Source organism: Varanus komodoensis, unplaced genomic scaffold (assembly GCF_004798865.1).
Source record: "Varanus komodoensis strain SLA01 unplaced genomic scaffold, ASM479886v1 scaffold15, whole genome shotgun sequence".
Taxonomy (NCBI): Eukaryota; Metazoa; Chordata; class Lepidosauria; order Squamata; family Varanidae; genus Varanus; species Varanus komodoensis.
Window position 1 is genome coordinate 6031732 of NW_025335440.1, and position 16277 is coordinate 6048008.

At 48.3% G+C, this 16277-nt stretch overlaps 1 protein-coding gene across 1 annotated transcript in view; it reads left to right on the forward strand.

Annotated features, from left to right (window-relative positions):
• The first annotated feature begins 783 nt into the window (after positions 1-783).
• MYL3 (myosin light chain 3) overlaps positions 784-16277 on the forward strand; it is a 31326-nt gene continuing 15832 nt past the window's right edge. Inside the window, exons 1-2 of the mRNA XM_044424934.1 lie at positions 784-918; positions 12398-12425. Of these exons, the coding sequence (XP_044280869.1) occupies positions 784-918; positions 12398-12425 (163 nt within the window). The remainder of the gene's footprint in view (positions 919-12397; positions 12426-16277) is intronic.

The window sequence follows — 16277 nt, forward strand, 5'->3', positions numbered from 1 at the left end:
TGCCTGTCGGGCTGACGAGTGATCATTTAATTTCATTTGGTTTGTAATGCTCATTTCATCTCTCATCTCATCTCATCATCTCATCTCATCTCATCTCATCTCATCTCATCTCATCTCATCTCATCTCATGTTTAAGATAATATAAAAAAGATCAAAATGTTCATCACATTCAGAAGAGGGAAAAACTGAGATTAGAAACGAACACGGGAGAAGGCAAAGCACGTTTGTCCATCCCCACAATTCCCTCTGCCTGGGAAGACTCTTACAACCCATCAAGTCCAAATTTTTTAAAACAGAATCATCTTCTTGCTGTTTCCTTGGCTTTTTCCTCTCCCCCGAACTCAAAATGCGCCCCCCCCCCCCCGCCAAAGCACTGCCAAAGAATCTGCCCTCTCCATCTCTCTGGGGATGAAATTGATACGGAGGAGACTCGCAGCTGGCCAAGCGCCCTCTCGCCTCCCGAGAGAGTCCCGTATCTGCCCCTTCCCCAGACCCCGTACCTGAGACCTTGTTCTATTTCAGAGCTAGCACAAAACAATGCCATAAGCGACGGCTCCAAAATAGCTGGAGCGCCGTCTTGCCCTTTTATAGCAACGGCCCTATTGTGGGGCAAGGTATGTGGGACTGCGGGGTGGGGACGGGACGGCACAGTGACATTCAGCGAGTGGCATCCGAGGGCCGGGAGCAGGATAAAGACCCCGGCCAGGAGGGCCCCTTCTGCTCTGCTCTGCGCTCTCTCCCCCCCTCGAGCGGCCGGCCTCTCCTCTGCCTCGGCGCGTCACGATGCCGCCCAAGAAGCCCGAGCCCAAGAAAGCAGAGCCCAAGAAAGAGGAGCCGAAGGCCGCCCCCAAGCCGGCCCCTCCGCCCCCGGAGCCAGAGCCCCCGAAGGAGGTCGAGTTCAACCCAGCCAACATCAAAGTAAGCCTCGTCCGGAGCATCCTGAGGGACCAGATGGGCATTATGGGTGTGGGGGGGGGGGCTGGAGGAGCGGGGTGCCCCCGCAATGAGCGACGTGTGTGTGTGCGCACACGCACACACGTCCAGGCTCGTGCTTGGGGAGGGGAGAATCCCTTGGGCAACCCAGGTCCGTGGGGTCCCCTTCCCCTCTCGGAAGGCTCCGATGCCAAAGAGGCTTTGGGCTAGCCCTGTGGCCACTGTGCTGGCCCTCGGCTCTCGGGGCTGGTGGGGCTGGCTGGCCCGCCGGCACCATGGAAGCAGGGCTAGCTGCCAGGTTGGTTGTCCTTTGTCCAAGGATGGGGAAGCGACATGTCCCTCACCTTGAGCGGCAGAGATCCCGGCCAGCCCACCAGAGAATCGCACTGGAAGGGATACGGATGAGCTGGGATTTCTGGGACTCCAGCCTGGGAATTCCACAGTGGACTGGCTTTTTTGAGTCATGGAGAATTCGGGCTTGGAGACCAATTTCTCATTGTGTGTGTGTGTGGGATTTGCTGTAATGCATATTAGCACTAATGTACATTAGCATGAATATACATGAACAAATAACTTACATAAATGACCAAATATGCCTACATATTTTAGCTTACATAAATGACCAAACTTGCATTAACAAATGCATATTCGGTCATTTATGAAATGCATATTGATTCATGTGCTCATTTATGCTAATGCAAGTACTGCAAATTAGTCAAAGTGGGATGAAATCCTGCTTAAAAATATATCTCGATGAGTGGAGGATGGAATGAGAGATACCTAAGAATCTGGGAAATGCAGACAAAGTGGATGAAACAAAATCTTTACAAGGAAGCAGGATTCCTTGCATGTACAGACTCCCCGTGTGATGCTCATCTGGAACAAGGAAGTCTAAGGCATGGTTAATGCAGCCAGAGCATGGACAGAGAAGGAGAACAGAACAGGGCAACATGTGGATCTCCAGATGTTTTGGCCTACGTCTTTCATCATCCTTCGTTTGTGCTGAAGGGAACTGTAGGTCAAACCATATGGGGAGCTACCAAGCGCTGTCCAGCTGAGTCTCTTCAGCCTGGAGAAGAGGAGACTCAGAGGGGATCTGTTGGAGACATACAGGTATGAGAGGGGGTGTCACATGGAGATGGGTAGAGACCTGTTCTCCCCTGCAGAGGAAGGCCGGATGGGCTCCGATGGAGCAAAGCTCAGGGAACCGAGGTTCAATTTGGATGCCAGGAAGCACTTCCTGACAGTTAGGACCCCCAGGGTATGGAATGGGCTTCTCCAGGAGGTCATTGAGGCCCCATCGGTGAGGGTGTTCAAGGACAGGCTGGGTGTGCATATGGTGGGCATGTCGTGAGCGGAGCCGGCTGGTGCCGGAGGTCAGACTAGATGGCCCGGGAGACCCCTTCCGACTCGCTCTGTTTCTCTGTTTCTGTGTCCACCGTCCACCTGTTACAGCTCGGTTTACTTTGTTGTCTAGAACTGGGTCCTTCTCCTGCTTAGACAATTGTCCCCGAGGAGAAGCTTTCTCCTGAGGAGACTGGATCTGAATCAAGGGTCTGCAGTAGCCAGCCAGGTGTTTTGAGGATTACTTGTAGCATCTTACCTGATCCATTACTGGCCCTGCTCCAGAGGATTCTGGGAGCAAGAAGCGAGGCAGGAGCAGAGCAAAGCTAGGCCCAAAAGGTTTGGGGGCCTCAGGTGAGACATCCCCACAACAGGCTTCTCCCAGTTGCCCCATGTCTTCTCTGGGAATGTGGAGTATTGAAGGGCCCATAACTTCCCCAGAGGTTTTCCCCAGGCTTGGAAAATGGGGATTTTAAATCATGCAGGCACCTGTGTAAGAAGGATGCTCACTTCAGAAATTACCTGCCTAACCTGTGGAGCTGATGTCCTCACTCTTGCTCCTGCCACGTTCATGCTGGTTTCATTCTGCAAACAGAACCAGAACACAACTTATCTAGACTCAGGAAATAGGAAATGCAGCTCTTTTGAATCTGGATTCAGCAAAGACTGGGTACCACCTGATTATTCCTTCCAGCAAAATGTCATTTCTTCCTAAATGCAAATTCTTTCTCCTTCTAACCAAGTTTTCCCTGCAAATACCGATGAGGAGGCAGATTGTGCGACTCGGTGGGAACTGGGGGTATCCACTGACGACGAGATTTGACTCAGATGACAATGTCGCACTTTTGAAAACTCGGCTCAGTTCAGCCTAATTCAGACGTGGCCTGCCTCTGTTTGGGCACTAATGTCAACTCAATGTTCGGAAATTTGAGACGTTATTTTCATGGAATTTTTTTAAAATGATGCCTACAATTCAGCTTTGCAAGCATGGGAACCCCTTAGGAAGGGACTCTAATCTGCCACGTTTGGGATTAATAGGTGCGGGGCAGGCGTGTGTTACACATTTCTTACGCGCATTTGTGCTATGCACCCTTGAAGAAAGGGACTGCTGATAACTTTTGAAATAACATTTTTGGGCAGAGTTGGATGAGACCTGCGGAGAGTTGCCTTTTTTGAGGGGATCAAATTTCTGCAGGGATTTTAAAAAATTATTTTTTTATTTTCTTGGGAACAAAACAGAGCAAGCTAAAATAGACTAAATTGCCAAGGGAAAGCGACACAGATCCAACCAATTCAAATAGCCCGCAAATCTACCCGTCTTTCAACACTCCATGGAAGAAATTTCTGCAAGGATTTTTGTCCCACTGGGGTCTTTTAGTGCGAGAAAAGCAGAAAGGATATCCAGAAAGGGGCACCGTTATCCTCCTAGGTAAGGCTTTTCAGGTCCAAAGTAGTACCTTGACTTGGATTCAGAATGGTATTTATTTATTTATTTATTGAAACATTTTTATGCCGCCCCATTCGCTGGAGCCTCGGGGCGGCTTAAAACATTAAGTTAAAAAAATACAAACATTAAATTACACCATTAAATTAAAATGTTTGTAAAATACAAACATTAAGTTAAACTGGAAAAAATATCAATATAAAATAAGTTGCCCTGGTCCGCCAGTGCAAGGTGAGCCAACGCTGGGCTTGTGGGCTGAAACTATCTGGTTCCAAGTACTTAGAGCATAACATAAGGGCGTAAGAGAAGTCCTGCTGGGTTGGACCAGGGTCCATCCAGTCCAGCACCCCGTACTCGCGGCGGCAAACCAGCTGCCCCAGGACCCCTCCAGCAGGATGGGTGCAGGACCTCCTCCTGCCCAAGCTGCTCAGCAACTGGGCCGCTTTGCTGAAGGAGGCAGCCCATGGCCCGCAAGGCTAGTAGCCCCAGGTAGCCCCCTCCTCACAGACCCGTCCAAGCCCCTTTTAAAGCCATCCAGATCGGGGGCCATCACCAGCCCCCGTGGCAGCGAATTCCACAGCCTAGCTATAAACTGCACAAATACACCCTTCCTTTTATGCCTCCTCGCCGACTTTGCTGCTGCGGAACAACCTTCAAGGGCAGCCCCACACACGGCCCGTTGCGGTAGTGTAACCGAGAGGTCACCAGATGCACAAGGCAAGGCTTGGTGTCCCAGGCAGCCCCTGAGTTCACTAGCAGGACACGTGGCACATGGTCTGCGCGTTCACATAGCAATGAAGGATGAACCCGTCCTGCTCGGCATCAGAGGTGTGCAGACTTTCCCAAACTGGGTGCTGGATCCTGTTCCAGGGAGGCATCCAAGGACGGCAGACCATCTTTGGGCAGGACAGGCGGGAAAGGGGCAGGGGCAACGACACCCCAAGAGCCAGCCCTTTTTGACTTTAATCTGGGCAGGATTTGGCCTTGGGGCCCAAGGCTTGGTGTCCTCGGCTCAGCAGCGTTTTGACAATGACTCTTAAAAGTTCTCTGTATCAGCCATTGGTCCGCTACAGATACCGCTGTGTGGGCCTAGGTTTGTGACGCTTTGCCTGGCTTTTCAAAAAGCTCTGGGGGAGACATAATTGGGTTAAAATGTGGCTCTTGGAATATCTCCCCATCATATATTTCCGGAAAAGCCTTTGGCTTTTATCCTTAGCAGTCGGGAGACTAGAAGCAGAAAGATTTATGGATTCTGGTCCCATCCTGACCCAATGGATCACTTTCACCCTTTTGAAAGTGAAACCCAAAATTTAGTTAGGTCTTCCATAAACCTAACTAGAAATCTAAATTTAGTTATGTGTTGGAAACTGCACTTCTCCAAATTCTGTAATCAAGTTTTCCAGTTAAAACAGTTCATGCGAAAGTTTCTATTTTCGAGTGGGTGGAAGACTGAAACTTATGTTCTGTTAGAAAAACTGCTTGCAAAAACAGAAAAAAGGGTTAGCCAACCTAAAGCAATACATGAGGAGAAATTTTGCATGCTCTCACACACATTTTCATGTGATTTCTCTTTTTAACCAGTCCTTAGAGTTTAAGCCAAACCAAATTTATGACTGGGAAAATTCTCCAAGTTCAGGATGAAGCAAATTTAAGATTGGAAAAAAAAAAAAAAAAAGATAAACTAATGAAACCCATAATTGACAGGTTCATACACCCCTCTGATTTGTTCGGGAATCCATTTTGCTTTACTTGGCCTCTTTCCACTGTCCTAGTGATCAAATCATGCAAACTGGTTGGAACGGTTTCTTGCTTCTCCACATCTCAACAACTCAACAGAGAGGGATTACTGGTAAAACAGTCTTGCAGAAGGCACAGAACCTTGTGGTCTCCTCTGCATTTTTTCCCTACAGTAAAAAGATGGTCTATGTTCTGTGTCCCCAAATTCAGTGACCAAGAAAATATTAAAGATGAAAATTTGCTGCCCACAGTGACAGTGACTGGCTTGTTGAGATTGCAAGCCATTGCAGACTTTGGAAAAAACAGTTCTGTTTATTTGCCAACCTCATGAAGGGGCCTTTGAGAAATATTGCATTATCTAATCCAGCACTCCACATTTTCTTGAGCAATTTAATTTGCTCAGGTACATAGCTATTACCTATGACTTTTGCTTCTGAGCACTTTAAAGGAGGGACCCATGCAAAACCATGCATGCATTGGTCAAAATTCCTTCAGGATGCTATGAGGCAGTCAGTTCTTGGTAGCTCTGTCCATGTAATTGCAATTGTACCATCCATGTATCGATAGGTTTGGGGAAACCCTACCACTTAGAAACATAGAACAGAGCGAGTCAGAAGGGGTCTCCCGGGCCATCTAGTCTGACCCCGGCTCCAGCCGGCTCCGCTCACTACATGCCCACCATGTGCATGTCCAGCCTGTCCTTGAACACGCTCTCCAACGGGGGTTCAACCGCCTCCTGGGGAAGCCCATTCCACACCCTCGGGGTCCTGACTGCCAGGAAGTGCTTCCTGGCATCCAAATTGAACCTTGGCTCCCTGAGTTTGGCTCAGTTGGAACATGAGCTGCCCTCCACGGACCACAGGAAATCTTTCACTGAAATCCAGAAAGGGGGGACACCAAACAGCCCTCCAGGGATCAAGCATACCTCGTGGGGAAGGACCAACAGTCAGTGAACACCCCGTAAAAATAATAGGGTGACAGTCACGGGACGGAGTGACCAGGAGCTCTCCATGTGGACATGTGTCGAGGTGAGGGTTAGAAATTGCCAAAGGCCTTGCACCCGTCCTGCTGGTCGCTGCTCTGCCACCGTGTGCACCGAGTGCCGGAGTGGAGGGCTTTTCCTACATGCTCATGAGACATCGGGAGGCAGTTGGGGTCTCGCCTGCTCATTTCCCTTCGCTTGTATTTACTGCAGGGAGCAGAGCTTCTGGGATTCAGGTTGCTGGGGGCTGTCAGTCTTTTAATAGCCAAGCAACTGAACCTGTCTCCTCTTTTGTCTCCCTGGATCCTGTTGATTTTCCTCAGCTTTTGTCATTGTCCAAAATAGAGAAATTTATTTGTGAAGGGAAGAAGGGCTGGTGACCGCCCTCCCTCTTCTGGCGCGACTCCCGGCTCCCCATGCAGCTGTCCGCCTTGAAAAAATGACCCCAGTGAAGCTTTTCTCCGCTGCTTTATGACCCTCCTGGGGATTCGTCCCCTCCAAAGCACCCCTCGCTCGGTCGCTGCTCACAGAGCCAGCGCCAAAAGGAAGAGGCGTCGGGCCAAAGGGGAAATTGAGATTGGGCTCTGGGTGCATGCCAGGTCTGTCTGTGTGGCTTAAACCAGTTTTGTGGCCAGAGGTTTCTTGCTCCCGTGCAGTCAAGGCCATGTAGGAGCTCAGGAGCTGTGAAGCTTCCTGAGTCCCTTATGTGGGAATATCATCCAGGGGTTTCTCTGGGTAATTCCACCCTGTTGATTGGAGGGTAGAAGAGCAGTGCAGGAAGTCTGCAGGAATTGGGGTGCAAGGTAGGCTGTTTAGGCTCCAGATATTCCTGCAATTCTGGGGAATGCCTGGGAATGCCTGGGAATGCCAGGGAATGCTTGGAGTTGTGGGATTTTTCCTGCCAGAGATGCAGGACGCAAGCCTTATTTCTGAACAGTTTTGATCCATGCTTGGCAACAGCCGTGATCCACTGTCTTTCATTTACATCCCTGCCAAAAGCAGGAAACTACAGATCAACATCCATCTCAGGAGATAAAGTAGTTTGTCAGGTCATGCAAATTGCACTGAAAGGCAGTTGCGTGGCCGAACTCTTCCTCCACTTTGGAAAATATGTGTGTTAATGCAAAAGCAGGATGGAAAGGACAGAGCAGTGAAGTAACACAAGAAGAGCTGGGCGGTAGATTCTCTCCTCCCAGCAGAGAACCAAGAGGGGGTTTAAGAAATATCTGGTGCATTTCGCATCATGTTGCTATGCGAGAGGCAAAGTTACATTCAAGCCCTTGCTAAGGGACTTCTTTGGTGGGTCTTGCATGGCCGTCAGAACAGAGGAAACTGTTCCTTGAAGCAATGAAGGCTCGAGTACGATTCTGTGGTCTCCTGACCGTCTGGGAGACCACCGTTTTTGGAGTCCAAACACCCAGGTCCTCATATCTCCATATTCTGACGCGCAAGCACAAGCTCCCAGCCCGGCCCTGCATGTCTCTCACGGAAAGAGCCACGCTGACTCCCTTCCCAATCACAGCCGGACCCTGGGGGCAGCGGGGTGGAGAGGTGTGTGGGGGGCCTGGAGGGGAGCAGACTGGAACCAATTTCCATCCATGCTCAGCCGCCTTTCCTCTGCCTCCCCGGTGTTAAACCTAGACGGCAGAAAAAAGTTTGCTGGATAAATTGCAGGAGGTGTGGCAGAAAAGGTTGGAAGGCTCCAGGATGCTAGGATCGCATTCCAGAGAAGTCAGTTTCAAGGTCCAAGTCTTGATCCTGATGCAACCTTGTCGTGATCTTCCAATGATATTTTCTCAGGTTTGCACAAACATTTGTAAGCGGTCTAACGTACTCCTGAGGTGTGCATCTTTAAGCCTTAATAGTCACAATGTTTGCAAGCACAGTTCTGAGCATAATGCATTTCTGAATGCAGTTTCCCTTCCTAGGCACACGGTTGCACATTTGCATAAATAGGAGAATGCCCTGGAAAAATTCAGAGGATTGCAAATGAAGAATAGCCCGGTTTGGTTCGCGATGTATTTCGAAAATGTGAAATTGAGTGTAGTGTAGATTTTTCCCCTTAAAGTTTAGACAGAAGCAAGTCCAACATGTCTCGACGTCCCCTAGTCACAAAATACAACCATATGTGTAGATGTGAGACAGGTTGCAGAATTGCTTTTGTTGGATGTGATGTGTCTCTCCTTTTAGCTTGGTGAAAGAAAAAGTTGCAAGCTGCCCATCCGTGATTCAGAATGCCTTTTGGAGCACAAGCAGCAGGCTCCAAGGAATTCGCCTTCCTTGCACAGAAATTCAACATCAGTTAATATGGTTTTAATGACTTCTCCATTAAATGACTTCTCCAGTGCAGTCTCTCCATTAGAAGATGCATTTATTAATCAAATTTCTATACCACCCAATTAACTGGAGCTCCCTGGATGGCTTCCAACAACATATAAAAATACAAAAAGCTGAGCAACATGAAATCCATCATAAAAGGGTTTTAATACAACATTTAAAACCAAATTTAAATGCATACAAAAATAGCCTATATGAACTCATCAGGGAACCTGCTTAAGCAGCTAAACTAATTAACTGCCCCGCAATAGATGATATCCTAAGTTGGCGCTAAGATGCTAAAGTTGGCGCTGAGCAGGCCCAATGGGGAGGTCATTCCAGAACTGGGAGGCCACCACTGAAAAAGCCCTGCTCCTTTTTGCCACCTGCTGGCCTCACTTGGAGGTGACACTCAGAGGCCGACCCCAGGGCTTGATGGCCGTGTCTGGGTGGACAGAGCTAGGAGAAATGTTGTGGTCCTAAGCTATTTAAGGCTTTGTAGTCAAAACCTGCAGGCGGCCGGTGGAACCCCACTTCCCAGCAAGGCATCTTCCTCCCCCAAGAAGCTCAAAGAATGCACACTGTTAATCCTGGGCAGCCTCTCCCATGCTTGGGTCTCTGGTGCTTTGCAGAAGACAGTTTCTGTCACACTGGCCCATGTGGCCAATAGTTAGGGATGATGGGAGCTTTCCTTGGCTGGATCTGGGGACCAAGAGTTGGGGAAACCTAGTGCCTATTTATGACACCAATAAACCAGAGATGCTAAGGAAGGAAGGATCCAGACGTCTCTGCAGAGAGATTTATAGTTTGATTCTCTGCACTGGCTGGTGTTTGGCAACTTAACACCAACATTGCTTGGCTTCTAGGAAAAGAGAGAGCTCTCAAGGGAGCCCCGTAAAGCTCTCAGGAGTATCAAAAGCAAGAACGGGGTGTTACTTTGACTCCGTTCTCTCTGGCTTCCCCTCCAAACTGTATCGGGACCAAAGGACCAGCACTCATTAAAAGCCAGTCATGGATGTGCTGAAGAGAAGATCAACTTCCGGTTGCATCCCCAAGATTTTTGGTGCAGGACGAATTTAGGGGACTATAACACAGCTCGCTCTCTCTCTCTCTCTCTCTCTCCTTCAAGCACAGAATATAAACCAGTTCTAGGACAGGCCAACAAGACAGATCTTCTTAGGTGACAAATCCTGGGCATTGTTCCATCTGGGTGTTTAATTTTATCCCTCTCTCCATCTGGGTGTTTATAATGCATTATTCACTCCATCTGCAGGCCCTCTCCCACTCTCGGTGTCCCGCTCTCTTTCCCCTCCTCACTGGAGGCTCTTCCCCTGATATCTTTGTGGATGGAACGATCCAGAGGTCACGTGGCTCTCATTTCACACGTGCCCAGGAATGAGGTGCGCGCTCCCTGACGTCCTTGCTCAGGAGCTTGGTTTTAGCACGCAGGCATGGATGGATCCTAGCAAAACCCCAGTGGTCTTCATGTTATACATCATTTCTTTAAAAGAATTGGCCCCAAGGAATGGGTTGATTAAAACAAAAAAATTAGTAAGCAGAGCTTGTGGATAAGCCTCTCAGAAGCCCTGTTTGAAACTTTTAGGACTTTTTTGTTGAAAGTGTTACTGCAATCACGTTATGTTTATATCCCGCTTTTTCCTCCCCTGAAGAACCCAACGCAGCTTACGTGGGCCTCTGAATTTCCATTTTGTCCTCACAAGAACCCAGTGAAGTAAGTTAGAGAGCCCGTGCCTGGCCCAAGGTCACCTGAGGACCTCCACAGCCAAGCGGGGACCAGGGCCCGGGCCTCCCGAGCCCAGTCTGCGCGGCAACCCATGCTGCACGTCGGCCTTCCGTTTGCTGCCATCATTGCGGGGATTGGACCCGCTCCCCTCCAGGGGGCACGACCCTGGACTCCCCTGGTTTGGGGCTCCCAGGTGATACAACCCTGAGATTGTAGAATGGACCACTTCACACTGCACTGGGGGTGGGGGGGTCACATTTGTTAAAACGCTTCCCCATAGCATTTCCTGGAATCGGCCCCCGATACATCGCCGTCCCTGTTTCGCTTTGCAGAACAAACTGAAACGGGCTTCGGGGATCGCGCCCTCGATGCTCGCCTTCCGTTCCCCCCTGTGCGTGCTCTGCGTCATCTGGGGATGAAAGCCCATTTCACAGACCGGCAGCTCCTCAAGGGCCAACTGGGTGGGAGAGGGCTTCTGCCAGGGCTTGCTTGGGGGCTTGCTTTCTGACCCCCGTGCCCCTTGCTCTTTCTCGCTGCCCCGTGGGCTGCATGCAGGTAAGGGACAGACCGTCTACCAGGGACCTGCAGTGGTCAATTGCACGGGGCTTTCAAAATTGCCCCGACGGCTGAAGGTCGCGTGTGATTCCAGGGGTCACGTTGCCCACCCCTGGCTCAAGGCTTGTGCAAAATGGCAGGATGGCCCATAACATGCCTTGGCAACTGGCGAAGAAGCTAGAACAACCACCGAGGCCGCCTCCTCCTCCTCCTCCTCCTCCTCCTCCTCCTCCTAAGTCACTTGCTAACCCCAGAGAAAACCCAAAGGGGTCAAACATAGCAGCTTGTTAATGCTGCAGTCGGAGACTCTGAGATAATGTTTCTGAAGTCCATTAGCAGGGGAACAGCCAGTCTGTAAAATGTTTTACATTTCTGTTAGTGGAGCTTGCCAGAAACTCATCTCATTTCTCCAAAAATGTTGTAACGCTCCTTTGCCGATGCTTCAGACTAATTCGCCCAGGCTGTGGAAGAGGGACAAGGTATGTTCTCAATAAAGAGATGGAGGCGATCAACTTACAGACAAAAGCTCTGCGTCGAGTTAGTTTAGTGCTCAAAAGCACAAGACATTCAACCACATGCTCATTAGACTCCCAAAAGTGTGTTATATGGAAAGGGGCTTTTGGGAACACCAGGATCCTATTCAGTTTTCTTCGTGTTATTGCTGGCATTCATCCAGGAAAAAGAATTTGAGAACCACTTGTATTTCTGGAACACGAAACCTGCTACTGTTTGTTCGGCTCATTGCTGTCTTTCTTTAAATCAATACTCCACCTTTCAGGGTAAACCTAACAAAACAGCTCACAGAAATAAACCACAAGTGCATTTAGACTTGAAACCAAAAGCTAAAAATACAATTAAGAGCAGAATTTCCAGCTCCAAACCATCCTAAACCCACAAGACTTAAAACAAAGCCGAGTGTGAAGCAGACGGATTTTTAATATAGTCCAACTGGGCCAATTTCTTCCAAAGGCAGGGAATTCCGAAGGTGTGCACTGGAAATTCCCCATCTTTGCTCCACCCATCGCTGGTAACCAGAATGTGGGCGCTCCATGACTCAGGAATGTTCTCATGTGTGGCAGAGGAATTTGGGTAGGACGGGAATCCAGACTATCCAGAACCACCAGTTTTAGGGTGTCCAAAAGTTGTGGCACATGGGCCGCTTGATTTTCAGGGCCTGCAGTTGACCACTCAACCATCTCAGCTAACCAAGGACCACTCAGATAGGAAGCAAATAGGCCATTTGACATGGACAGATCTCATTCATTCTATGGGACTCCAAGCCTGTTTTTCTTTGATTGGCTTCCATGGGGAATGGGGAATAATTGCTTTTATTTTCTTTCAGCTTGAATTCAATCATGACCAGATTGAAGGTAAGGGCTCTCTCATTCTCTCTCTCTCTCCCGCCCCCATCCCAAAGCTTCATATTGTACCAAATGCTGTACAGATGTTTTCATTCTAAAGGAGACAAGGACAACACACAAACGGAAGGAAATACTAAGGAGGGCCTAGAGATACGAAAACTCTGGGGAGGAAAATTAAGAGGGAAAATGTGAAAAATTCAGGATGTGTTCCCATTTTTCTTCCAAGGCCAAATCATGTTTTCCTTGGGAAAAATGTTGTTTGCATTTTTTTCCCGGGCCCTCATATTTCTAGGAAGGACAGGGTGGTGAAAACATCTCTTTTGCTCTCGTGCTCTGCAGCAGGGGTGTGCAGCCTCGGTCCGTCCAGGGGCCAAATTTAATTTCAAAGATGCTCCCGAGGGTCAACCTGCAGAGGGTGGGGGGGGGGGCGAGCCAACTAATGCCATTCCCAGCAGATTTTAAGCTTGAATATCTTACTGCCAGTAATTAAGACCCAAGAGAGACATTTTAGCTTTCAGACTGGGGGTAGAGAAACTGTGCCAAAACAGAGGAACACCTTAAAGCATCTCTCCTGGTGGCTACCACGTGCCCCCATCCTTCGTGATTTTAATTTTATTCCTTATGGCTTTGAAGCATTTTTTAATCTTTTTGGGCAGGCGGCAAAGCACTGGATGGCTGCCCTCCAGCCCCGTGTTTATTTGGGTTCAGACTCCATCTGGGGCTTGTTCTTAGGTTCTTGGGCTGGTTATTTCCTTTTGCTCCGTCCAGTTTGCCTTCTGTGGCATGGTGAGAATCACAACTGCCTGTGCGCCTGGCACAAAACCTTCCGTCAAAGCACCCACAAAGCTGTCCTCGTTGCGGGTGGGTCCACCGACACACCACCTTTCAAGGGCCTTGAGTAGCACAGCTTCTGCACCAGCCCCACTTTCCAGCTTCTATGGGGCAAGGGCTGCACTTAAGTCGCCTGAGGACCATTGGACGCCCCACTCCATGCCCTGTAGGCTGAGATATAAGAGGCTAAGCAGAAGGGGTTAAACCAAATGTGCCTTTTTAAATCCATGTGGAGATGCAGGAGAAAAACCTAAAACGGATACCAGAATCTGCTGTGATATCGTTTTCCTGCAAGGAGGATGCTATTCAAACTTGGGTCACAAATCCAAGGGGCCAAACGTGTCTTCGCAACCTTGTGCGTATTTGCTACGTTTGAGAATTGTCAGTGCACCCCTGCTCGGCACGGTTTCTCTCCCCAAAATCCGACTGCCAGAATAAGAAATGGTTTCTTTCCATATGTTCTTCTTTACATTAAAAATGTCTGGAACTGCAAAGTCCTCCTGCTCAGTTCATGTTATAGCAGATTTGTGGCAGAGACCCGTCTCTGGCAAGCTTTCCGTCCGTCTCAAAGGCAGACACTGATCTGCTTGCTGCTTGCTGGAGCAATGCCTTCCCCATTTGCGAGAGAAAGCGCATGAGATGGGAAAATAAATAGTGAAAGCAGCGGAAGGCAAAACTGTCTGGCTCATTCTAAGCTAGGGCTAAGCAGGGAAGGCCCGGCCAGGAAGCACGGAGAGAAGCTGGGAGGAGACGGCAAGAGGTTGGAGGAGAGACCCATGCGCTGTGCACCCCACAGATTAGTCTGTCCACTTCCGGTGCTGTGAAGGATGTGGCCCTGCCACCAGAAGCCGGACAAAGGGATCTGCCTGTTGCTTTGACTTGGGTCTGAAGCTTTTCCCAACCTGTTTAGGAAGCAATCAAACAACAGGAGAAATGACATTCTCACCCCACTGAACTAGCCAATTTCAATAGGTGTATTATTCTCTGCCATGTTTCCCTTCCTGACATGCAGCTGCCAAAGAAGAGGCATCTATCAGGGGAAAAGGAGGTGATCACCCCCATGTGGTATCACAAACACAGACACAAATCCAGAAATTTAAGAGCTAATGACGTGAAATGAGGGAGATTGCAAAGATCTGCAACCGAGTCAAATGATTTCAGAGTTTAACAAATCCGACCACAGGGGATCCACCTTTCCTGGTCAGGTAGATATCATGGATTTGTGGCCTGGTTATTCAGTTGTGGGTTTGCACCGATTTGGTACCAATATGCATTAATGCATTTGTGCTAAAGTGCATTGGTACTGCTATGGATTTGCAGAAGTAGAACGAAGCTCTTGTAAAATAAAATCTGGCATCAGCAATGAAGAGAGGACAGAACAAAAAGAATTGCTGGACAATCCATGAAACAAAATTTAATTTAATTTAAACTTTTCTATGCCGTCCTTTGCAACAAGCCTTGTAATATAAAATGCAATTAAAACACACAACATAAACAACTGTTCATAACTAAAGTAAAAAGAAAAGAAAAAAGAAAGGAGAAAGAGAACATGTGGCTGTATAACATTATTATGGCTATTAAAATTATTGATATTAATTATTAAAATGGTGGTAAAATAAAATAAAATAAAATAAAATAAAAGTGCATGGATCGTAATCCAAAGTTCTGCAGCTGGATAGATGAATTGGCCCATTTCCATTTCTCTCACCTTTGATTTTCTAAAATTTCATTTCCCCCCATTAACTTAATAAAGAACATTGGAACAGCTGGTAAATCTTCAAAAAGCAACGCGTTGAGCGTGATTCTCTCCGTCCTTCATGCCGTGCCAACCCTGAGCTCCCAGTCCAGTTCAGCTCCGATGAGACTTTCCCAATATTTGCAAAGATGTCCACAGTCAGGAAAAAAGGTGTGATTGGATAAATGTGAATATGGGAGAAGCCCAAATTGGCAATACCTGGGGTCTGAGTGCTGATGGTGCTTTATATCACCGGGCAGCTGACTTCCTTCTCCTGTACTCCACTTTATCCTCACCACAACAACCCTGCGAGGTAGGTTAGGCTGGTTTTCCAAATCTGACTTGAATTCAACCACACCTCTGAATTAGAGTTGCCACCCCTTATTTTCCTGACAGCCCTTTGGTTTCAGCAGCTACGCCTCAGGCCGATGCGTTACGGTCCCCACCATGCTGGGAAAATTGGTTTGGCTGCTGCATACTGGCAAGCAGTTAGATTCTTTTTCAAAATATGAAAATTGGCCAAATTCGGAGGAGTCTTCTGCATCCAGGAGTTTGAGATCTTTTTTAAAAAGTAGAATGCAGGAGAAGCAAAAACTGACAGAGCTGCCCGTCCCTAATCCATGGCCTGGCACTCCATGGTAGGCACGTGTCCTGCACAGAATCATCTTATCATTGCTTTGAGGCTTCTGTGGAATTTCAGCAGCTGGAATTGCTTCTGGACTCCTGCACAGCCTGTTCTGCTTCCAAGCTTTGCTGCAGCCTCAGCCCAGAACCTGTGCCAGGACGGACAAGGCCTTTGGTTTCTGTAGGAACCCAGTGACACCACAGATCCTGTGGACAAGGGCCTTTTCGGCAATGGGAGGCCGGCAGGAAGCAGAAGGGCAAGCTAGCAGGGGGAAATGCCCATCTTTTGGTTTGCTGCTGTTGAGTGGAAGACGCTGCATCCTCCATAGTCCCGTTCCATGGCAAAATAACAGGCCTTAAGTTTGGGATGCTTCTCAGACGATGGAAGGAAGCTGTGCAGGGACATCTTGGTTTGCTAGTGTGGCGAGCAAGACTGCACCAAAGAGTTCGTCATTTCAGATTCGGGGTAAAAGCAAATAGCTTACTTTCTGGAAATATTCTCCTGAATTATTATTTATTTATTATTTATTAAAAGCTTTTGTATGCCATCCTTTATATAAATATCTCAGGATGGCTTACAGTAATTTAAAAACATCTAGTTACACTATCCACAGATTAAAACAGTGATACTGTATAAAAGAATAAACAAACATCAAATAGTCAAATTAAAT